At 31.8% G+C, this 26,950-nt stretch overlaps 1 protein-coding gene across 1 annotated transcript in view; it reads right to left on the reverse strand.

Moving 5' to 3' along the window:
• Positions 1-20,094, reverse strand: part of LOC134707205 (ATP-binding cassette sub-family C member 3-like) — a 38,681-nt gene extending 18,587 nt beyond the window's left edge. The window contains exons 1-12 of the mRNA XM_063566787.1: positions 19,989-20,094; positions 16,913-16,976; positions 16,076-16,249; positions 13,458-13,592; positions 7,626-7,754; positions 6,585-6,701; positions 5,704-5,765; positions 4,765-4,902; positions 3,932-4,225; positions 2,770-2,947; positions 1,803-2,123; positions 401-538 (exon numbers count right to left, since the gene is read on the reverse strand). Coding sequence (XP_063422857.1) covers positions 401-538; positions 1,803-2,123; positions 2,770-2,947; positions 3,932-4,225; positions 4,765-4,902; positions 5,704-5,765; positions 6,585-6,701; positions 7,626-7,754; positions 13,458-13,592; positions 16,076-16,249; positions 16,913-16,954 — 1,728 coding nt within the window. The 5' untranslated portion in view covers positions 16,955-16,976; positions 19,989-20,094. The remainder of the gene's footprint in view (positions 1-400; positions 539-1,802; positions 2,124-2,769; positions 2,948-3,931; positions 4,226-4,764; positions 4,903-5,703; positions 5,766-6,584; positions 6,702-7,625; positions 7,755-13,457; positions 13,593-16,075; positions 16,250-16,912; positions 16,977-19,988) is intronic.
• Between the last annotated feature and the right edge of the window lie 6,856 nt (positions 20,095-26,950).

The following is a 26,950-nucleotide window of genomic DNA, read 5'->3' on the forward strand; positions in this document are numbered from 1 at the left end:
ATAAAGTATAGTAATTGTTAATAATATTCCATTTTAGAATTGTTTAGTGTTTTTTTTATGATCGTATGTGATTTTATTTTGTACTTTATTTGTCTTTGTATATGTTTAACTCTTGTTTCACATGTTAATTTGAAAGTGTTTTTTTTTAATATATCATCTAGTATTGTAATATATTGTATTGTGCTTTTAGGACGTTTGCTGGTCTATTCATGGTGTTGACGTAATCGATGGTTTTTTTTTAAATCCTCTTGAAATATATATTTTATCAACCCAGTAGTTTTATAAAATATCGAGAATATCGTCTTCTCCTATGATACTTTATCAATCAAAAGAATTAACACTATGGAAAAATATTTGATTTCGGATGAATTACCATTTCAAAAATGTAAACGATACTTACAAAAAATGGACTATGATCTACACATAGTAAGTTCGTGATTGTAACTTTCGATATCTTCTTAAGTACATCAATTTCTTTACGTCGAATATCTTTAATTTTTGTTAAGAAAAATGGCTCCCATGTATACATTTTAATCAGCTGAAAAACATGTGATTGCAGTTAGATATTTTCATTCTCGAACTATTATCTTCCAAATAAAAAAACCCGTCACAGTTCCATATCAAGATTGTCTATGATTTGTATCGTATCAACTAAATATCTATGTTAATGATCAAATACATTAAATATGTCAAGTTTACAGTAACGTTTTATGGCAAACAACTTATAAACATGTTTTTGAGTTTAATTCTTAAAGTCAATACGGTAATCAAATTTTCAATTTTTTTTTTATATGGATATATTCACTTAAAATCACTCCTAAACAAACAAAAAAATGACTCAAAATGAAACTCGGTCTTCCACTTTTGTACCAGAATTTTTAAAGGAATTTTGCACCAAACTGGAGGTCAATCTGTTTGTAACTTTTACTTAGTTACAGTTATACTTTTATTGACCTTCAACTAGAACATAAACAATGTCAAAAAGGGAAGCTAAATTATGAGTCAAATTATTATTGAACTTTTCATTTGATCTTTCAATTAAAACCACACATAAATAACGAATCTAAATCTGAACTTTAACTTATATGTGATCACAAACAGTATAACTTTGGCTTGAAAGGTTTCATTAGATATAGATTAGATTATAAGAATATGTAGTTATGGTGCCAATGAAACAATTCTTCGTCTAAGCCACCATTTGCATGTTTTAACATTTTTCAAGTTTTTTTCCCCTACATTTTCTCTTGTAGAAATTTAAAAAGTTTAATTCAAATATATAAAAAAACAACTTGACGCAATAGTTATCAAAGGTTCCAGGATTATAATTAAGTACGCCAGACGCGCGTTTCGTCTACATAAGACTCATCAGTGATGCTCAAATCAAATTATTTATAAAACCAAACAAGTGCAAAGTTAAAGAGCAATGTGGATCCAAAATTACAAATAAGTTGTGCCAAATACATCTAAGATAATCTATACCTGGGATAAGAAAATCCTTAGTTTTTCGAAAAATTCAAAGTTTTGTAAACAGGAAATTTATAAAAAAATAAAATGACCAAATTATTGATATTCATGTCAACACCGAAGTTTTGACTATTGGGCATGTTATATCCTCGGGGACGAAACGTCCACCAGCAGTGGCATCGACCCAGTTGTGTAAATAGATTTTTTTTTTATTTTTCAATTTTTTTCTTAGTATTTACTATTTAAAAAAAATCAGAGCTTTACATTACACCCCATGAATGTGTTATTTTATATTATTACAAGTAAGGGTTCACATACTTCACACACAATTTATTTACCTTGATTCCATTTATGACTTCGTTGAATATTTTTATTCTGCTACCTTTATACATGAATATGTCTTCAAAATAATCTTGCAGTAGTTTTCCAAAAATTGAATTCAAGAAGAAAATAAGAAGAATAACCACAAGACATCCAAGAAATGATATCCCCATTGGCTTCCACAACTCATAAAGACCAACTACAATCACAATACAAAACGAGGACAGTTGTTGAGTAAATTGGAAAGCATCTTGAATCCGCTGACAGTCCACGGAAACCAAAGTCATAATTTCACCAGCTGTATACGTTTTTTTCTCACTGCTTTTTATTCGAAAAGTCTGAAATAGTTGGAAATTAATTATTTAGTTAATAGAAACTACAGGTTGTGTTCCATCGTCACATAATGTTTTAAAATTTAAGGTAGACATGAATGTAATTAATTATAGCTATTCTCCTTTAAACTAACTATATTTGCAAACAAGAAATAATTTCTGCTAACGATTTGATATGGAAATAGATGACATTAATTTAGCGGAAGGTTCTCATTTATATTGCATATGCTTCTGAACGTTGGTGTGTGTGTGTCTGTGTGTGTTAATCAATCATACTTCTTCTATTACGTTACAGAGATTATAGTTATTTAGTATATATAACTCGTGTTTTTTTATTGTAAGATAACCTCTATAAACCAAATACGAATAGCAGTCTCTTTTGAATTACACCAAAACATTAAATTATTAATGTTAAGAGGACTCAGACTATTTATTCGATATAGCATAGTTCGAATTGATGAATTTGATGCAAACGTTTTTTGGGGGTGTTTCATACGAAACAAGTCTTTTTTTTAAATTTATCAAATAATTGAACTAATGCATGCATATATACTAAACCAAGTAATGCATTCTCTATTCTTAATATTTAAACAACAATGTTTATCTATTCCTAATTTTTTGGTTCATTTTTTGCAGTTATATAATTGTATACCTTTTTATAAATCATTCCCATTAAAGCAGTTTTGATTTTCAATGCAAGTCTAAGAGTAAGCTGTTCTGCGTGCAAATACAACACCAATTGTAGCTGGCAAAGAAGAAACAAAAGTATCGCAAGTACGACACTATACCAGGTATAATTATCTGTTATCTGGACTTCCTCTACTATTAATCTAAATATAAAACAAAGAACTCTTTAGATTAAGAATATATCACATGGACATGAATGTGTTTAACATAAATTGTTATGTTAAAAAAGAAAAAGCATAACAAAATTATTTTGTAATATTGGCTCTTTTAAGAATAAAATAAAGAAATTTGATTACTATCCTTCAGATGTAAATGAGCAAATTCCTTACCCAGTAGAGTCCAGAATAAAAAGCTTCGACAATACAAAAAGTAAAACAATTCAAACGAGACAATTTTTCAGCCTATCATATGATAAAACGATGGACAGCAAGTAACTGAAACTACTGCATTGTAGGCTCTTGACTTGGTGGATATGTATATACAGAGTATGGCGGGGTTATACATGTTTGCAAGAGGTCAACCCTCCACATTTCTGACACAGGAGTGTAACAGCACAACATAAGAACAATTAAGCTGTAAAATCATCTGAAAAGGCATAAGTGACACATCCCAAGAGTACTCGTAGTAATCGAAAGATAGCTGACAAAGTCCAGCGGAATCTTCCTTTCATGTTCCAATTGGTGTACGAATATTATAACTTTTCGTAACAGCAATAAGTTCTAGTTTATTTTGTTACTTACAAGTTTGTTTTTATTATTTCGATTAAAGTTCAACAAGTAAAGTCTGTTGTTGGGTGATTTTAGTAAAAATAAAAAAAAGTGGAGAGAGTTAATGAACGGCGTTAGTTAAAAACTTTATTTGGATTCGTCTTATTGACATACACATGTAACATGGGCTTAGACATTTCAGGAATAAAAAAAGTAATATGCCTTAAGTTTAATTCAAAAAATGAAAAAACAAAAATATGAATAAATACAAATAAAGGTTTACATAATTATATATCTCTATGCTCAGTACATTACATGGATATGAACAGTTTACAAAAAACCATCACATACCACTCAAGCGTGACTGCCTATCGTGTTAAATAAGTAAAGGAAGTTAACAAATATATACTTATTACTCACGCCAGAATAAGTGGCTGTAGTAGCATTGCAGTGTCTGACAGTATTTGAATAAAACAAGCACGCAACCATTCGTATCCATACAGTTTCACAACACATTTCAGAAACGAAGGTTCTTGTTTACAGTTTGTGCCATTCAATGATGGATTGCTTTCAATTACAGGTTTACTACTGTTCAAATGTCCATTGGTCATTTGACAATGGTCGTACTTCTGTAGATTAACCGAGTCTTTTCCGATTTCATAATAGCCTGTTTTAAAAAGTCCATTCATCGTAGGCTTTTCAGCAAATTGACGGCTGAAAATAGTTATGGTATAGGATGGATAATTTTTCGAATGTTAATGGTCAATTGCGTAATATTTTAACTTGCTTTACAAGAAATGAAGAATATTGAATTTTGATATCTAACAATAATTTGTCAACACAATTGAATTCCTATTTTATTATTCGTTTATGTATTTTTAAAATAGCCAGAAGTAACAAGGTCGAAAAATATAGTTCAATATGATGCTAACACTATAAATGTTAGATGTTTAGATGTTATTTTTGTTATTCTCGTGGGATTTTGTCTGATGCTTGGTCCGTTTCTGTGTGTGTTGTGTCGTTGTTCTCTTCTTATATTTAATGCGTTTCCCTCGGTTTAAGTTTGTAACCCCAATTTTGTTTTTTGTCCATGGATTTATGAGTTTTGAACAGCGGTATACTACTGTTGCCTTTATTTAAACCTTTTTCAGTGTTGAAAGTAAACGGTTTCGTCTGCAATTTTTAACTTTTTTAAAGTTTTTTATGCGTAGGCGATTTTAATTTAAGTTAAACGCGTTTGGAACTCATATTACCTATCCAGTGTTGAACGATTTTCTTGCCCTCTCCATGATGCCTGTATTTCAGCAACAACTGGTTCTGCCTTAAGGCATGGTAAATTGTCCCACAAATCTTCTTTTGTTATTTTTTTCTTGTAACATAATGTAACTACACTGTAATACAATTATATCATTGTTCAGTTGACTGGATTAAGATTATTATACTAACAATTATAGATGTTCTCAGAAGTAATAACCTGGGTGTAGAACTTTTCACGGGAAAATCATGCATGTTAAAAAGAGAGAGGAGAAACCAAGTGGGTAAACGGAAATCATAATTCAAATTAAAACAGACAACATATTCAACAATGATAACACTGTTAGGGGTATTTTAAAGTATGCTTATTTTTCTTTATTTTAACCAAGTATGTTTATCTTTGGGGATACGCAATTAAGATAAAGAATTCTGCTTTCAAAAGTGTGCAATTTTAACTTGTTAAAGGTGTAAGTCTTTATGATGATGAAATTAATAATATATTTTTTCTGCTTTGTATCGATAGCTGATTTTTATAGTTTGTTCCAATGTTGAACTTTTACAATACTTTCACAAATTTGGGGAAGGGTTGGTGCTTCTACCACCTAGTTTAACCCCTCCACTTGTACAGTATGTGCTTGTCCTAAGTCAGGAACCTGTAGTTTACTCGTTGTTGTTTATTGCTATATAACATATTTGTTTTTCGTTCCTTGTTTTATAAATGATTCAGGCTGTTAGTTTTCTCGTTTAAATTGTATCACATTTGTCATTTCGGGGCCTTTTATAGATGACTATATGAAGTATGGATTTTACGTATTGTCGAAGGCTGTACGGTAACCTATTGTGTTGTTAATTTATATGTATTTGGTTTCACCTGATGAGTTGTCCTATTGGCAATCATAGCACACCTGATTTTTTTAACATAAATCGTTATAACTTACGGATTATACCACCAGAACAAAATCTTTGACACAACAGAAGAGTAAGTTTCTGGACACTCCATCTAAAATAACACAGTAAATTTATTTGTTAAACTAAAATACTCTCTTTTTTCTCTAGAAAGAACACAATCATATCCGAAGAACATTGATGCGCTAATGGACTAAACGCTGCATAGAAAAACATTAGTATATCTACAGCCAACATTCGACGAGCTTATAGGCTGAACGTTCTATAAAAGATGGGGACATATGCATGCACAGAATTTTTGATGAGCTAATGAACTAAACGTTGGAAGAAGGGTTATATCCATTGTATAAGTAAAATGTATTTTTAACGGTCGTTTTGGACTTGAAAAGCTTAACATTTTCAATGTTAATTCTGAATATATTTACACGATTGTTTTGGGATAATAGGAAACAAGTAATACATTATGTTAGACACAACAGCAGTATAAATGCACATTCTAGATTTAACACTGCGCTTGCTACGCAGCCTTGTCTATTTAACTTGCTAGCATGAAAAAAACATATTCGTTTTATTACGCCACTATGGACTTTTCAATGAAAGTAAAATGGAAGGAACTTTATCTTTTCCTGTGCATTCTCGATTGTTTTTGTTGCAACATCAACACCCATTGATGGTTGACTTTACATGAGTGAAATTATCAGATTTATTTCGCATGTGAAATTTTCAGTTTTTATTACGCTTTGAAATAACGGCATTTCATTGCAACCGATGTAATAATAAAGTTTTATTCATTTTTGTCTTTTACAACAATAATAATAAAAAAAAATAAAAATAATAAGTCAACATAGTTTTTATTATTACGCTAATTTGAATGATTACTATGATACACCAATTCTTTTTTGTTTTTGCTTACCTTTCCGATATGCTCGTATTCATCTTTAAATAGGTTGTCTGTAAAACTGTATAATACCAGTTGGACAAGTATAACAGCAAAGAACACATAATGGAATATACTGTTAATACACTTTGGCTGAAACATATGTAAAGATTGAGCAAAGTCGAATTGTAAAAATTGAGCCTAATAACTAAAAATAAAATCTCAAATATTATATAAAATTAAAATGGTCCAACATTCACAACAAGAACTCATGAAATTAAAATATTATATCAGCTAACTCTCATAGTTGATAAACTTATACATTAATGTTTTAATTGAGGTATTTTTATTTATCAATCAAGACCAATTACGGTAAGCAATTGGTTGAGGTAACATGTTTACTGAAGCATACATGATGAAGTCGATTAACAAAACCATGTTCATTTTTTCTTGATGGACTCAAATTTATCTCGTACAGTGAGTGTTGTAGAAATTTTCAAATTATAGACAAACAGAAAGAAGCAAAATTCAAAAGAGGAAATCATTTTGTATACCTCTTTAGGTACGTTGCGTTTTAAAAGTTTGATTGATTGATTTATTTAGGTGTTCACCAAAACAATAATTTCAACACTATTGGCTATTTCATGGCAACCTGTTTGCATTGGTAGACGAAGCCGTAGTGACTGGAGGGAACTTCCGAACAACGACAAGAGATGGTGATCTTAGTCAATTAAGATTGGATTCAAACGGCGCACCTGTCAAGTACGGGTTCGAACTCAAATCTAAGTGTGAACAGACTAGTGAATTATATGACCTACTCATACCACACGTCCGCCGTGGCCCCTTTAACTTTAGCGCACACTTTTAGACTGTCTTTTGTTAAGTTATGTATATTAACCTCTGGATGTCTTTTTCTTTTGTCGGATTGCCGTCCCAGTTTATCTCAATCTCTGATGTTATTGATTAATATAATGTGCAGTCGATGATTTTCTTTTATGTACCGGTCTACCAATATGTTCGTTTAGTAAAGATAAGTATAAACTAACTGCATGTATAAAGACAAGTCCTAATATTTACCTGATTTGTGATATTCCACACAAGTGGTATAATATTTATAAAAAAAGACAGCAGCCAAAATATCCACAACATCCAGGAAGTTATTACGCCTCTGTGTCTGTTTACTTGGGTAACAGTGGCCACGTAAATCTGTCACAAAAATAAGTTAATTCATTACATTTCGCGCGCATTTCAGGATTAATATTTCTTTTAGGTTTAATTTGATACATTTGCACGCATTCATTTCACAGATAATAAAAGTATAAAAAAAAACATAATTATGAAATATGACTATTATAGTTATAAAAGTTACTATGAATTGTAAACCCACTTGTTAATTTTTCATATTCTAGTTAATAAAATATAAAGTAATTATGAGAAATCCCGTAATAGCTTAAAGTATACATGTAACTTTATTGCGAATATTTCAGAGTAAAGAGTATTCTGTTCCTAATTTTACCGAATAGCGATCAGTTTGTTAAGTTGCGTCATCGTACAAACATTGTAATTCGTTCTGTCAAAATATAAATTGGAGGAAAATATCATATTAGTGTACAATGGGTATTCTTTCAGTATCGACAGAACACATGATGATGTAGATCCCTTATTCCCCCTCTTCCCAAGTCTTTGGGCATCACCACCGTCAGAAGAATCCAGACGTTCTACAAACGTCCTTGAATGATTCCATGCTCACTCACTATAATGAAATATTTTATTCAGTATATCCCTTTATTAATAGTAGTTTTGGGTTTTGTGTCTCTTAAAGTTGTGGGCTTCATATATTCAGAACGTTACGACATTTAAAATCGGTTCTTTCAATCTTTCTATTTGCTATGTTTTTACATTTTCATATGTATTTTTTTCGAGGACTAAGTGCTTGGGCATAATGCAATGTTCTTAAATTATAAATGAATAGATATCTTATTATAAATGAATAGATATCTTATTATAAATGAATAGATATCTTATTATAAATGAATAGATATCTTATTATAAATGAATAGATATCTTATTATAAATGACTAGATATCTTATTATAAATGACTAGATATCTTATTATAAATGACTAGATATCTTATTATAAATAAATAGATATCTTATTATAAATGACTAGATATCAACCTATTTATCCGAGTTTACCTGTGAAAGGATGCGCGCAAATGTAATCAAAAGCTGTGCGCTTTTTCACGCAATTGAAATAGTAATACGCGCAAATGTAATGGTCCAAAAAAATTCTACATGTTTTACAATTTATGTAATTCTAAAAAATGTCCTTCCTATTAACATTTTTCTTTTCTTCTGAATTGAAATCCTGTAGAGAACAAGGAGAGAATAATGTTTGTCCCGCTAAGTCTGTTTATTCCATTCAGTTTATAATCAACTAGTGTTCTAGTCATCGTTCACACTACGGTTCCCAAAGGTCGAGTAGAGTATAGAAATTCTACAATTTTTCCCATCTAGCAGTAGACTCAATGCTAAAGAGGGATTTTTGAACTATTTGCCACTGACGTTAAGCTAATAAACGTACGTTAGGTTATTTTATGATCTAGATCTATAGTACCCATTAATATAAAGAATTGAAATAAACTAGATAAATTTCTAAACAATGGCTATGGTAAACATGATGTTGAAGGACAGCTTTAGCTGATTGTATCATTTTATTTCTTATTATAATCATATTAGCAAACAACAATCAACTAATCCAATTTTTATTTAATTAAAAACAACAATTATAGTTCTTGAAATTGCTTATTTCAAGGGGTACAATCAAAATCACGTGATGAATATACACACACCGGAAGTAACAGTCGAGCAGACCGCTTGAAAGGTAAGTAGTCGTATTTACTTGTTTATATCAATAAAATTTAATAAATAAGGTAGTGCACCGAATGTCGGATACTATCTAGTTTTGAAAAACACAATTATCCTTGCTGGAAAGCGTGCAGTTAATGCTAACACTTCGACACAGTTCCAAAATGTCACCAGAAAACTGTGTCGAAGTGTTTGCAATACCTGCACGCTTTCTAGCAAAAACAATTGTGTATTTTAAAACTACATACTATCCGACATTCGGTGTACCAACTTATTAATCAAAATTGAATTGATATAAACAAGAAAATGCAACTACTAACCTTTCAAGCGGCGAGTTCGACTGTAACTTCCGGTGTGTGTATATCCATCACGTGATTTTGATTGTACCCCTTGTATTTTGGTTCCCTTACATGGAGAGAATTATCTCAATTTAATACGGATATTTTGTTTGATGATTTTTAAATGTCTACATTTGAAAAGTTTAAACGTCATTGCCAGACAATTGATTACTACGATGGTGTCAAAATTTAAATGGTTTGTCATCCGTTCTGGTTATTGTCAACATCCTTAATCCTTTACACCGACATATTATATATTTTCTTCACCACTTTTTCTTATCAAAAGAAAAATAACACATAAATTATCTTCGATACGAATGCCTACGAAGTTTTGATAGAACTTGCATATTATGTCATGGTTCGACTCTTAAAACTGTTTCTTATTTTTTAACGAATTTTAAACGACTTTCATCCGCAAGAAATATATAACTGTTTTGTTCTAGCATAAAACAAAAGAAACAATTTCTTAAACAGCAACTGAAACTTTTAAGAAATCCAAGCACAAACGTAGTTTGATTATGCAAACTATATACTACCATTTGTTTTGTTTGTATCTTTATGACCGTATATAAATATATATATATATATATATACAACTCGTCTAAACATCAACCCAACAATGTTAGATCTGTAAATTTGCTTTCTTCCCTTGCCGGGATTCGAACCCATGCTACTGTGATATCGTGACACCAAATCGCCTGCACTGCAGCCGTCCCGCTAGACCACACGACCACCTGGGCTCTACTAAAATAGAGCTTTCGCTTGCAATGTGTTACCTTTCCACGTCAGTTTTAATCTAGCGACGTACTACAGTACATGATATATAAGGCATGAAGATGTTATTGTTACAGATCAGCTAAATTATCTATAGTAAAGGATCCTACAAATTAATGTAAGATACAGTCACAGAAAAAAATTATATTCATAAGTACGTCTGAGTCAGTGACAACCCTACAACAGATGTATCCATCGGAAGAACCAAAAATTTGCGAAAGCAAATTTACAGATCTAACATTGTTGGGTTGATGTTTAGACGAGTTGTATATTAGGACCAGAAATCCCACTGATATATAGCATATTGATACCGTTAACCTATTCGAAAAAAAATAGTTCAAGAAGTGAAAGTAGGGGTCAGGAAATGTGACAATCCCTTGAATATCATGGAATGCACTACATGAAAGCACGGAACATATTAAATGTATATGTCAACAGTGTCATTTACATGAAACATATGGTATTTTGTTAGTTAAAGCTTACCACAGTATATAAATAGAAAATTTCTTAATAAAATAACAGTTTGGTTATCCAAGATCCCAGTAGATAGTGTGCTTTTGCTCCATGTTGAAGGTCTTAATGTGACTGAGATGAAGAAAAGCAATTAAAGACCTGTTTATAGTTAAATGAAATTACCCCTGCTCCTATCTGGGGCTCCTATATATTAAAACACACATACAGTCAATCACATGACATTGGTTTACCCCTGGTCCCCCATAGAAACTTACATACAAATATAACATTGGGTTACCCTTGGTCCCTATATTAACTTACATATAGACATAACATTGGGTTACCAATAAAACTTACATATAGACATAATTTACATATAGGCATTGTATGGGTTACCATTTGGTCCCCTATCAAAACTTACATAAAGACATAACATTCGGTTATTGACCCCTTGTCCTCTATAGAACCTGCATATAGAAATAACGTTGGGCTATCCCTGGTCCTCTATAAAACATGCATACAGAAATAACTTTGGGTAACCCCTGGTCCCTCATTTAAACTTACATACAGTAATATTATTGGGTTACCCCTGGTCCACAATATAAACATACATACAGTAATAACATTCGGTTACCCCTGGTCCCCATATAAACTTACATACAGTAATAACATTCAGTTACCCCTGGTCCCCCATATAAACTTTACATACAGTAATAACATTCAGTTACCCCTGGTCCCCCATATAAACTTACATACAGCAATAACATTTGGTAACCCCTGGTCCCCCATTTAAACTTACATACAGTAATACCATTGGGTTACCCCTGGTTCCCCATATAAACATACATACAGTAATACCATTGGGTTACCCCTGGTCCCCCATATAAACATACATACAGTAATAACATTCGGTTACCCCTGGTCCCATATAAAATGATTACTACGCATTTGCCGGTACGCATTTGCCGGTACTATTTCTGCGGGATTTCTGGTCCTATCCTAGCGACAGAATTATCCTCGTGCTCACTTTTCCGCGAAAAAAAGATGACGTTTCCGGAAAAAAAAGTTTACGTTTCAGCAAAAAAATATTTTTCTTTTCCGGAAAAAAAATAACTATTCCGGAAAAAATAAATTATTCCTTTTCCGCAAATAATTAAGGAATACCTATTGATCGAAAGCAAAGCTATAATAAAAAAAAAATATGTATTAAGTTAAAGGTCATCATAACATGTAAGTAAAATACATTATTAAAATGTATGAAAACGTATGTTCAAAAAGATCTTGATATGAGGTCATAAGTCAGTTCTGGCAGAATATTTGTAGCCAACACATTCACCGTTTACAAATTTTGTATTTTGTTCAGGAAGGAAGGCCATCTTCACCTTTTCATATTTCCGAACGGGTGCTTTTACAGTTAGAGTTCTCATATTTATGTAAGATGTTGTCTTCAGTTTCAATAACACATCGACAAAGACAAATATGGTAGGATGGCTAGCGTAAAACTGCTCGTTCAGGTAGGCACGAAAAGACTCGACACCATTCGTTGTTCTCTTTTCCTCGGGGTCAGGGGTGATGCCCAAATGGTTGGTGGAAATCTCAATTGCCATTTATATAAAATTCCCATGTATAATCGCCAGACCTCATGCATTTATCGTCAGATTGAGCATCGGCAATTAATTCAACAAAGCATTCTTCAATCATGTCAGTTGGCAAGTAAGCAAAACCAAAGATTTCTCAATGAAGTTTAACTCATCCTTTCCCGAGTCAGTAGTTATATCTAGTAAATTGTAGCTATACTGAGATCAAAAAATTTTCTTTATTAGAAAGAAAAAATAAATAATTTATCACATGGACATTCAAATGTTTATAATTTACCAGGTAAATTTGCGGAAAAGTAATAAATACAAATTGCGGAAACGTATATTTCAAATTTGCGGAAACGTAGTATTGGGACTTTGAAAAAATAGCGGAAAAGCAATACGCCCCCTTCTTATTATTACATCCAATTTGTAAGAAATTCGTAATACATCCCGTTTCAACTTCGACTTTAACTGTATTTTGACATATTGTATATAAAGTCAAATACTCTTTTCTTTTTTTTATGTAAAAAAATACATTAAAATATATAATGATATTCGTCACCAATCTGTGACGGTTGATAGTTCTAAAGACTGCAAGTGCGGTTTTCTCTTTTTGTCATCTTTCTGTTTCAATTGGCAGTTTATTGTAAGTAGTTCGAAATAGTCATAGTCTTAAGAACAGAAGCATCTTTGATGGTCCAACATATTAAAATATTCTCGAATTTCAACTTAATATTTTTTTTAAATAACTGGTAGAATAGTTTCGTGTGGGTGACACCAGCTTAGTACTGAAAGTCGCCTGTAGTTATTATTATATTTGATGATTCGGTGAAAAATCAGAGTTTTCTTTTACTTTACTGTAATATCTATTTATTTAAAGTGGTGCAGTCACTTACAACAGCTAACAACTGGAAAACAGCACAAACATAATATACCAATGGAGGGTCTGTAAAACTGTCACAGCGATACCCAAGAGATCTGTTAACACCGATATCAGCCAACCACAGGAACGCACCAACAAAACATAAAACCTACATAATCAAATTATATTAAGATCATAGTCAAATCATAAGATCAGAGTTAAGTTATAAGATCATAGTTAAGTTATAACATCATAGTCAAATAATAAGATCACGGTTAAATTATAAGATCAATCATTATGATAGTCAAATTATATGATCAAAGTTAAATTATAAGATCATAGTTGAATTATATGATCATAGTTGAATTATATGATCATAGTTGAATTATATGATCATAGTTGAATTATATGATCATAGTTGAATTATATGATCATAGTTGAATTATATGATCATAGTTGAATTATATGATCATAGTTGAATTATATTATAAGATCATTATAGTTAAATTATAAAACATAGTTTTGTAAGATCATAGTATTACAAGACCATAGTTGAAGTTGAATTATATTATAAGATCATAGTAAAATTTAAAAAAAAGAAGAGATAAATCATATAAGATCATAGTTGAATAATTAGATCATAGCCAAATTATATGATCATAGTTTACTTATATCGCAATATCAACTCATGTAATATTAAAGTTTTTCACTTATTTTAACACTCCAACAATGTTTCTTTTCTCTAAATGATAATACAAAATAAGTATTGAGACATAAAAATGGAGTTCATATTTGTTTTTTACGTTATTTTTTTTTACTTAAATAAGGCTATTAGTTTTCTCGTTTGAATTGTTTTACATTGTCTTATCGGGGCCTTTTATAGCCGACTACGCGTTATGGGCTTTACTAATTTTTGAAGGTCGTACGGTGACCTATAGTTGTTAATGTCTGTGTCATTTTGGTCTTTTTTGGATAGTCGTCTCGTTGGCTATCATACCACATCTTCTATGTTATACACTCTTGATAAGCTTCATAGCAAATGGTCTTCAATATATGTTGTTAAATCCGTATTTTAGACTTTATTTTATGTGTCAAGACGCTGACATAGATTTGAAAATAAGCTTTATTCATTGAACGTTAAAATCCCATTAATTCTTAGTGTTACATCCAATTTGTAAGAAATTCGTAAACACATTCCGTTTCAAACCCTCGGGGTGTCAATTTACTTTTACAGTTGCAGAACGTAACACCTCTTTGTGCCCTAATACATAAAATATCTATTCACACGATAATAAACCAATTCTTTGAAATATAAGAGAATGATAATCCCCTTCTTTGTATGACGTACGAGCGTTCTAGACTTATTTAAACTGTAATGTTTAAAAAAAATTAGTCACAATTAAATTAAAAAATAAACAAAAAAAAACAGTGTGAAAGTTCATAAGCTTATTAATGTATGCTTAGTGAGTTTATAGACTGTTGAGAGTGAAATTTCAATTGATTTGTGTGTGTGTGGGGGGGGGGGGGGGGTAAATTATAGGATCATAGTCAAATTATGATCATAATCATAGTTTTATAAGATCATAGTTCAATTATATGATCATAGTTGAATTATTTTATAAAATCGTTATAGTTTAATTATAAAAACATAGTTTTATAAGATCATGTTTAGTATTATAAGATCATAGTTGAAGTTGAATTATAATATAAGATTATAGATAAATTAAATAAGATCATAGATAAATTAAATAATCATAGTTGAATTATGAGATCATAGCCAAATTATAAGATCAAAGTTATATCGCAATATCAACTCATGAAATATTAAAGTTTTTTCTCTTATTTTTTATCTATAAATGATATTACAAAATTAGTATTGAGACATAATAATGGAGTTTACTCATTCATTGAACGTTAAAATCCCAATAATTCTTTATTTTTACAATTTTTATTACATCCAATTTGTAAGAAATTCGTAACACATTCCGTTTCAAACCCTCGGGGCGTCAATTTATTTACAGTTGCAGAACGTAACACCTCTTTGTGCCCTAATACATAAAATATCTATTCACACGATAATAAACCAATTCTTTGTAATATATTAGAGAATGATAATCCCCTTCTTCGTAATAAATAAGGAGCGTTCTAAGTTGAACTGTAATGTTTAAAAAAAATTAGTCACAATTAAATTAAAAAAATAAACAAAAAAACACAGTGTGAAAGTTCATAAGCTAATCAATGTATGCTTAATGAGTTTATTTCAATTTTTTTTTTGGGGGGTGGAGGGTAAAACTCTGACAAGTTTGTCATCTATTGTTCCAAAACACAAGACAATAATTTCTGGTAGGAAAAATCTGTCTTCTCATGAAAAATATCATATTAATTTTTATTTCACATCCAACTTCCATTCTTCTTATTTTTTGTTAATAGAATAAGGAAATTTGTCAAATTTAGGATTTCCAATACCAAATGTAATGCACATTTTTTCTTCAAGACATAAAAAAAAAATATTATGTATATGTCGTTTTAAGAAAGGTCGGGCGGCCATAAATTCGGAACGTGAATAACATTATTTACGGATAAACAAAAGTTTGAAGATACACACAAGTTATGGAGAAATGAAAGTAGACTACACGACTAGTTTTAACTTACAGTTTTCACAATACTGAGTGGTGTCAGAGGAATTTGTTGTCTCTGCCGTTTAATAATATTGTTGATGTAGAAGGGCATGCCTAGAATCAGCCATACCACCGGTATGAACACGGGAACGATGTTCCGGAAACAATCCGTAAAATTAGGACCAGAAGCTGATAGCTCTTCGTCTGTCTATAAATTCATTAAAACAAAATGTTAAAAACAGTACTAATATTTGGATTAACATAGAATTGAGGAACTAAATTTATCCTTTATGTAAAATTATTATTATTGTTATTATTATTATTATTATTATTATTATTATTATTATTATTATTATTATTATTATTATTTTTATTGCATTGTAATATAATATTTCCCACAGAAAGTAACCAAGCCATAAATTACAATATTGCACTAGTGCAAAAAATCTTCAATATTCATGACGTCATCAAAATAATAAAATACGAAAGATAACTTCTTACTTTTAAAAGAAGGGAAAAAATGCATCGTTAGAAAATCATAAAAAAGACTATGTATTGTTAGAAAATTATAAAAAAGCTGATTTGAAATATATTGCATATAAAACTATGCGATTAAATTTATTGATATACAATAAAATTTATATAAATTGGGCATTTTTGTAAAATGAAGGAGACCATAAAACCATACAAATAAAGATAAGTTAGAAATTCAAAAATATTAAGTAAAAAAATCAAAATATTGTATTACCAACAGGTATTACTAAGCTCTTTTAATTTCATATGTCAAAATTTTTCTTCACTTTTCAAAAAATAAATTACAAACAAAATTTAAAAAGCAACATGTTATGGTTATTTAAAATCTGTAACTTACCCAGAGTGACGAATTCCCACAGAAAGATGACATGCTGTTCATCCGTCAGCATACAACAACTGAACTGAAAACCAACGGAGATTAAGATGGTTATTTAGTTTTAATTAACAAAAGTACAGTAAACCATTCCTCGAGGGCTAAATGGTGGTATTTAAGTTTTTGTTATAAACAGAATTAGAGAGATAATGTATTTGTATTCTATGTAATATCTATTTATGTATCATTATATCAATACACACGGAGTAATCTTAAGAAAATATATCTACATCTAAAGAAACAAATGGATATAAGGTATAAAAATAACATCTTTACAACACAAGATGTGGTATAAATGTCCTTTTATTACCGATTAACTATTTTGTCTTGCTTGGAAGTGTGATTTATAAACGACATCCATTTGGAGATGTAGAACGACTTATTAGGATACATGTTTCCATTTCCTTAAAATGCAATTAATTTTCATGGAATATTTTACCTTAAAATGATCATAAGAACTTTCTTCCCTCAAGATATTTTGTTTGCAAGTGATTTTTGCTTAATCCGCAATGTTTATAATTTTGTTTTGAAATAATTCCGATTTTCATTTTGCACTCATCGATTTAACAGAAATACGATACCAAGACGACAATCAAAAAGTATAACTGATAAAACTGACAAAGCAATGTATCCCCTCCGAAAAAAACCAGAAAATTAAGAGTTCACGAAACACTGTACACAGAAAACTAAAGATAAAACCAAGAAACCCCACATAATACCGGGTTGTTCTTGTTGGTTCAGAAGGGTAAGCAGCTCCTGCTTCACTTGGGACACTCAGATCGTTTTTTTCGATGCAAATAAATATTCGCGGATAAAAAAAATTACAAAATAATATTCCGTATTCAGTAATAATATCTATCCTCTTACTAGCTTAGAAATCTTTGAATCGCGCTGGTTAAAGCAATTTGAGACGCTTGCATGGCTCATACTCATGGTTGAAGAACTATGCATGTTGAGGCAAAATAAAATTACAGAACGGAAACTAATTGTGTGAACGTACGTACGTACTTACGGACGGACAAGAGTAGCACTTTATAATGCGCCCTCCGCGTCAGCGGGTCATATGAAAATATTTCAGACGTTTTTATACTGAAATTGTACATACCCGACCTATTCCCGATGAGGTTTGTCTGGTCTTGTCGAATTCAGGCTGAGATCGAGTATAGTTTATTTGGTTTAGCTAGTCGAGTAAAGATCGTGTAGCGATCGTGAATTGGTCGGAACTAACGAATATGTATTCAATTAGTGGTCGGGTTGGAGTCGTGATGGAGTCATTAATGAGTCGTGAATAGTCGGGTAAAGGTCGTGTTTAGTCGGATAGCAGTCGAGTTGAAATCATTAACAGTTTGGTTGTGGAATTTTGGTACGCTTGGTTATGGAATTTTGGACAATCGGGATCATCGAGTTGTTTTGATCGGTAGTGTGACCCTAGCTTTAAAAAACAATGCATGTATGATAATACACGAAACTGTAGTTCAAGATTTATTATATCACAAAAATATAAATTAAGGTGGTAAGGGTGTCTTTCGCCATCTTGGATTGTAAAAAACAGAGAATCTAAGGTCCATATTTTCTATCAAGTTAGCAAAATTTGATGCAGGAATGCAGATTTTTAATGTGAATTTTCATTTCAAAGAACCAATTTATAAGAATATAACTTATAAATATTAATATTTTTACAAGTTTAGATTACTTTTTTTTTTTTTTTTTTTTTTAATATTTTCAAATTGGCAATTTAAGGGGAGGTAACTCTAAAACAGTGCATTTTCTCAAGGACTCTACATGAAATTTCCTATTTTGTCTTTTAGCCGGAAAAAACGTACGGTGACCCTATCTTTTCTTTTGATATACTCAAAGCATTGTCTAAAAGCAATCTTTTCCTGATTTATTTTACAATTCTATCATTTTGTTTAGTTTCTATTCACAAAATGTTGTTTTTTCCTGTATAATCCATATAAAATTTGTCATTTTGTCACAACCTGTAGCTTGAGAAAATGCGCGGTGACCTATCATTTTTATAATATTTTTGAACATGTATCAATAGATACTACATTTTGACAAAGTATGAACAAATCCTATCATTTTTGTTTTAGACTCCCATACCACCTTAATTAAGCTATAAAATGACTCTATGACAGTATTATAACGTAACTTTTGGCACACGACTGTATAAGAAGCTAAACAAATGTATTCTTAACAATTTAGAAAATACACAATTCTAAACAATTAATCATAAAAAGGAACAATGACATCCCGTAATATTTTGATACATGAAAGAATGTTGATATGTTCAAAAAGATTAGAAAATACAATAAATACATTTAATGATACATTGAATAGAAAGAGCTAACAGACAGACTGATCACTATAAGGCGAGACGCATTCGGCGTTGCCCTGATAAACTTCTGTTTCTAGCTACATGTATGACATGCATGTACTGAGTTTATTACCTACTGTTTCCGGATAATTTTCCCATATAACTATAAATTCGTAAGAGCCCTCTAATATTTATTCTGTAAATACATATACAATAATAGTAAATAATAGTATAAAATTAATATAATATTAAACTAAAGTTTTAAAAGAATTTCATTATCGAGAATATTACCTTAAGGTTTATGACACCTTCTGTAACCATGTAAATTCATAAAAAAAATTCGTGCTGAGTCACTAAAGTCGAGCGCACCCTGAGAGGTGTACTTGATTTGGTTCATATCTATATTTGTTATAACCAATAACTAAATAAATAAAGTTTTTTTGAAGGAAATCAATGCAAGCACTGCATGAAATAATCCTTTAACCATCAGTCACTGAATTTCCAAATATGAGAGTACAAGGATAAAGGGTGTGGATTTTCTATAAATTTTCCATATGTTTAGCATTGAATCAACATTAGGTTACATCAAACTAAGAAATAGAATAGATGATGTGATTTTCCATGGATGGTACCAGCGGGATTTGAACCTGAGCTAAAGAAGATCTCCCCTAACTCAACTAGTTAGACTACCTTTATATCCCCAGGTCTACAACATAGACAAACCTATAAATATATAGCTAAAGGAAAAACACATCCATAGGTTTCAACGACTGAATAGAGGTGTACATTTTATTACGGTAACTAGAAAGCATACAGGTAAAAAGGTGTGTTTGATCTGCTTGATGTATCAGAGGACAAACATTTTTTTATATGAATTTTCTAGGTACTAGGATAAAATTTATGTGAAAAAGTCGGGAAAAACTCATAAAAAAGCAGGATCGATGTGAGTAAATGGTAGCTCCCTAACGCTGACATATTAATGCTAAAAGTTCCACAGAACATGATTTCCCTCCTGACTATACATGCTATTTAAAGCCCCCCCCCCCCCCAAAGCGCACAAAAACATGTTAACATTATTACAACCAATGAACCAACATCCGGTTATTTAATATATGTTTACAATATGTATTTTGGATCCGTATTTTAGAGTGTTACAATATGTAACAACTCATGTATTTTAGGTCCGTAGTTTAAGAGTATATCAATATGTATCAAGCCATGTATTTTGGATCCGTATTTTAGAGTGTTACAATATGAAACAACCCATGTATTTTGGGTCCATATTTTAGAGTGTTACAATGTGTAACAACCCATATATTTTGGGACCGTATTTTAGAGCGTTACAATATGTAAAAAATCATATATTTTGGGACTGTATTTTAGAAAGTTACAAAACGTACCAAGCCATGTATTTTGGGTCCGTATTTTAGAGCGTTACTATACGTCACAAGCCATGTATTTTAGGTCCGTATTTTCGAGCGTTACAATACGTTACAAGTCATGTATTTTTGATCCGTATTTTAGAGCTTTACAATATGTAACAAGGCATGTATTTTGGGTCCGTATTCTAGAGCGCTACAATATGTAACAACCCATGTATTTTGGGTCCGTATTTAAGAGCGTTACAATACGTAGCAAGCCATGTATTTTGGGTCCGTATTTTAGAGCGTTACAATACGTAACAAGCCATGTATTTTGGATCCGTATTTTAGAGCGTTACAATATGTAACAAGGCATGTATTTTGGGTCCGTATTTTAGAGCGCTACAATACGTAACAACCCATGTATTTTGGGTCCGTATTTAAGAGCGTTACAATACGTAACAAGCCATGTATTTTGGGTCCGTATTTTAGAGCGTTACAATACGTAACAAGCCATGTATTTGGGTCCGTATTTTAGAGCGCTACAATACGTAACAACCCATGTATTTTGGGTCCGTATTTAAGAGCGTTACAATACGTAACAAGCCATGTATTTTGGGTCCGTATTTTAGAGCGTTACAATACGTAACAAGCCATGTATTTGGGTCCGTATTTTAGAGCGTTACAATACGTAACAAGCCATGTATTTGGGTCCGTATTTTAGAGTGTTACAATATGTAACAATATGTAACAAGGCATGTATTTTAGGTCCGTAGTTTAAGAGTATATCAATATGTATCAAGCCATGTATTTTGGATCCGTATTTTAGAGTGTTACTATGTGTAACAACCTATATATTTTGAGACCGTATTTTAGAGTGTTACAATATGTAACAATTCATATATTTTGGAACTGAATTTTCGAGCGTTACAGTACGTTACAAGCCATGTATTTTTGGGTCCGTATTTTAGAGCGTTACAATACGTAACAAGCCATGTATTTTTTATCCGTATTTTAGAGCGTTACAATATGTAACAAGGCATGTATTTTGGGTCCGTATTCTAGAGCGCTACAATACGTAACAACCCATGTATTTTGGGTCCGTATTTAAGAGCGTTACAATACGTAGCAAGCCATGTATTTTGGGTCCGTATTTTAGAGCGTTACTATACGTTACAAGCCATGTATTTTGGGTCCGTATTTTAGAGCGTTACAATACGTAACAAGCCATGTATTTTTTATCCGTATTTTAGAGCGTTACAATATGTAACAACCCATGTATTTTGGGTCCGTATTATAGAGCGCTACAATATGTAACAACCCATGTATTTTGGGTCCGTATTTAAGAGCGTTACAATACGTAGCAAGCCATGTATTTTGGGTCCGTATTTTAGAGCGTTACAATACGTAACAAGCCATGTATTTTGGATCCGTATTTTAGAGCGTTACAATATGTAACAATTCATATATTTTGGAACTGAATTTTCGAGCGTTACAGTACTTTACAAGCCATGTATTTTTGGGTCCGTATTTTAGAGCGTTACAATACGTAACAAGCCATGTATTTTTTATCCGTATTTTAGAGCGTTACAATATGTAACAAGGCATGTATTTTGGGTCCGTATTCTAGAGCGCTACAATACGTAACAACCCATGTATTTTGGGTCCGTATTTAAGAGCGTTACAATACGTAGAAAGCCATGTATTTTGGGTCCGTATTTTAGAGCGTTACTATACGTTACAAGCCATGTATTTTGGGTCCGTATTTTAGAGCGTTACAATACATAACAAGCCATGTATTTTTTATCCGTATTTTAGAGCGTTACAATATGTAACAACCCATGTATTTTGGGTCCGTATTATAGAGCGCTACAATATGTAACAACCCATGTATTTTGGGTCCGTATTTAAGAGCGTTACAATACGTAGCAAGCCATGTATTTTGGGTCCGTATTTTAGAGCGTTACAATACGTAACAAGCCATGTATTTTGGATCCGTATTTTAGAGCGTTACAATATGTAACAAGGCATGTATTTTGGGTCCGTATTGTAGAGCGCTACAATACGTAACAACCCATGTATTTTGGGTCCGTATTTAAGAGCGTTACAATACGTAACAAGCCATGTATTTTGGGTCCGTATTTTAGAGCGTTACAATACGTAACAAGCCATGTATTTGGGTCCGTATTTTAGAGCGCTACAATACGTAACAACCCATGTATTTTGGGTCCGTATTTTAGAGCGTTACAATACGTAACAAGCCATGTATTTGGGTCCGTATTTTAGAGTGTTACAATATGTAACAATATGTAACAAGGCATGTATTTTAGGTCCGTAGTTTAAGAGTATATCAATATGTATCAAGCCATGTATTTTGGATCCGTATTTTAGAGTGTTACTATGTGTAACAACCTATATATTTTGAGACCGTATTTTAGAGTGTTACAATATGTAACAATTCATATATTTTGGAACTGAATTTTCGAGCGTTACAGTACGTTACAAGCCATGTATTTTTGGGTCCGTATTTTAGAGCGTTACAATACGTAACAAGCCATGTATTTTTTATCCGTATTTTAGAGCGTTACAATATGTAACAAGGCATGTATTTTGGGTCCGTATTCTAGAGCGCTACAATACGTAACAACCCATGTATTTTGGGTCCGTATTTAAGAGCGTTACAATACGTAGCAAGCCATGTATTTTGGGTCCGTATTTTAGAGCGTTACTATACGTTACAAGCCATGTATTTTGGGTCCGTATTTTAGAGCGTTACAATACGTAACAAGCCATGTATTTTTTATCCGTATTTTAGAGCGTTACAATATGTAACAACCCATGTATTTTGGGTCCGTATTATAGAGCGCTACAATACGTAACAACCCATGTATTTTGGGTCCGTATTCTAGAGCGCTACAATACGTAACAACCCATGTATTTTGGGTCCGTATTTAAGAGCGTTACAATACGTAGCAAGCCATGTATTTTAGGTCCGTATTTTCGAGCGTTACAATACGTTACAAGCCATGTATTTTGGGTCCGTATTTTAGAGCGTTACAATACGTAACAAGCCATGTATTTTGGATCCGTATTTTAGAGCGTTACAATATGTAACAAGGCATGTATTTTGGGTCCGTATTTTAGAGCGCTACAATACGTAACAACCCATGTATTTTGAGTCCGTATTTAAGAGCGTTACAATACGTAACAAGCCATTTATTTTGGGTCCGTATTTTAGAGCGTTACAATACGTAACAAGCCATGTATTTGGGTCCGTATTTTAGAGCGTTACAATATGTAACAAGCCATGTATTTTAGGTCCGTATTTTAGAGCATTACAATATGTAACAGGCCATGTATTTTGGGTCCGTATTTGAGGGCATTACAATATGTGAAACAGCCGTAAAATTGACAATGTTGTCCTTTTTTCTGGTATCTGGTGAAAAAAAATCTTGAACTACAAGGAAATTGTGCGTCAAATGTGATCAAAACCGTTATATAGCATTCAGAATAAGATGACAATTACGAATCCAAATAACTATAGCAGTAAATCGACCTGATCGCATGTCATATCACTTAAAAATCCTGATCTATACTCGAATAAAATAGACCGATTCACTCGAGAAAAAAAACCACGATCTCATCTAGACATGACTACCGTGAATATGCCGGGTCATTTATCGAGCTTACAAATGCGAAAAAAAGTTGGTACGGAAATGAAAATGCGTTTCAACTTTCTAATATTTCCTCTGTAAGCCTTGTAAACTGTATCGCCTCAAATTCTATATAAACACAGTGCATGATCAGTTTGTTGAAAATAATCTCAGGTACTAAAATAGTTGTCAGTAGGTAGTAAGGTATTTTTTTCAGTACTATAACAGCGTATTTGATTTCTGTTTGGCGTGTTTTCATTATATATTAAAAAAAAAAGTATGTGCATATGTGTATGTGTACTACAATGTATTTATCTGTCATGTAAACATGTGACAAGTGGACAATAATCTGAACTCAATCGCTGTTAGTATATTTCAATGTGGTCAGTTAGGCATTCTAAAAACAGGGACTTCTGATGTCACCCCAACTCAACGTAGAGTAACGTGCCCTTCGATTTCGGCGATACTTTCGACATTTCTCAACGCCCACAAGAATTTTGTTAAAAAGACATTAACAATCAATATTTAATGATTCTATGTGGTTATAAATACGTCAGTTAAGTTTAGCTCTAAATGTCAATTGTTCACGTCGACGCCTTATATGGGAGTTTTTAAAAATATAATTTTCTCATGATTTACTGTTTTTCCGCCCAAAATAAATATCGTCATGTACAGTCTTGTAACTATAAGTACGATCCACATATAAATCATTGTGGTTATCACATATGTAAATAATAGTTATGTAAAAGTGTCGCCCTGTATGATCACAACTAGAAAATAATTTGAACCTCCTGAACATGTTTATTGATTTCTGCAATTACAAGATTTGTCTAGTATCAGTTAACATAATTGCACGAATTTCTCTGTTTAGTCACGTGTTACCTCGATCTTCTTCCTTTATCAACAACCCAAAAAAGTTGGAAAAACTATTTGATAGAAATACTTGCAACCTTGCGCTGTGATCTTATGTTTTGTAGCTTTAATTAAAGCAATTTAGAGGCCAGATGAGGTTTTACAAAATTTGCATACAGCTGCACGTGCTCTTATTAAGGAAACACCCTTCCAAATAAAGAGCATTGCGACGCAATAAAAAAAACTTTTGTAGCCGGTTGGTTTTATCTTTTTTGAAATACGAAGGATTTTCTACCTCAGGCATAGATTACATTACCTTAGCTGTATTTGGCAAAACTTTTAGGAATTTTGGTCCTCAATGCTCTTCAACTTCGTATTTTATTTGGCCTTTTTAACTTTTTTGGATTCGAGCGTCACTAATGAGTCTTTTGTACGGTCCTGGTATCTATGATGAGTTCATTTCATATGCGCCGATTAATAAAACGTACAAATAATTGATGCCCCGAGCGATAGTGAGGGCTAAAATAACACGAATATAATGCCAACCCATGTTTAAACTACAATAAAGTATAGCTTTCATCAATTATTTTGATTATGATAAGGACAATTAAGGTAATTTCTATGCCCGATGTTTATAAGGGTAAAACGATTTTTGTAGACTCTTCCATAAACCTCCCTTTTTGTTTGCAAAGAAGCAAACAGCTGGCACTGTGATTTTTCAGAGGGAGGAGTTTTTGAACAGTCAGCATGAACGGTTGTCGTATCTAGGTCAAATATGTCAATTTCGGAATAAAACACATTACAGTCATAATAAATGAATTAGTAACAACAAGTGCATCATTTAAGAGTTTGGAAGTGTTATAAGTTAATGAACTATATTAAATGGGTTTATTCATAAAGCGAAAGAAGCGCGTCATACTACTAGTAGAATGTATTATGTATTATAATAGCTAATTGATAGTGTTGCTGTAAAATATACTTTGTACATCACAATTTTTGTATATTTTGTTTTCTCTCAAAATCATACACATGTATTAAGATTTTCATATGTCAAGTGTGCCTATTATTAATAACTTTGAATTTATTATATTTTTTTTTATGTTATAGTTCTGAAACAGCTGGTTAACACTATGATTTATCTACTCCGGTAACCAGTCTGATTAATTGTTGTGTTTATAGCAAACCTTTAGCATTATTATCTTATGTAAAACCTGCGTAATTAAAATCATACCTGCAAATAAATATTGGATTGCTTGAATGTTCACTAAAAACATGATTATTATTTACTTAATGATTTTATTTTATCGAAATCTGACAAAGAAATGACACAACATAGAAAACTAAAGACTAAGCAACACGAACCCCACCAAAAACTAGGGGTGATCTCAGGTGCTCTGGAAGAGCAAGATGATCCTGATCCTCATGTGGCTTCGTGTTGCTCATGTTATTACAAAAACGGTAAATAGTCTAATTCGGTAGGTCACATTCATGAAAAGGGAAGGGAATTGTAGATACGACGTAAGGAACATATCCAATATCAAACTGTGCGGCATTCTATTGAAATTCACAAAAAAAAAAAACAAGTTATGATTATTTGGTGGCCTTTTCAAACATTGACTCTTGAGTATTCCTGAAGGTTATTTTCGAAACCCACGTCGTGTGCAATGATATCATACCATTTGTTGATTTATACTTTCACGGATTGGATCGAAACCACTGCTGGTTGAAGATCAGATCCAGTGGTCCATTGTATGATTCAAAATGATGCACAGTATCCAGTTGATGATATTATTTTAAACCTTCCAATTCAAGGATGTAT

Source organism: Mytilus trossulus, chromosome 2 (assembly GCF_036588685.1).
Source record: "Mytilus trossulus isolate FHL-02 chromosome 2, PNRI_Mtr1.1.1.hap1, whole genome shotgun sequence".
Classification (NCBI taxonomy): domain Eukaryota; kingdom Metazoa; phylum Mollusca; class Bivalvia; order Mytilida; family Mytilidae; genus Mytilus; species Mytilus trossulus.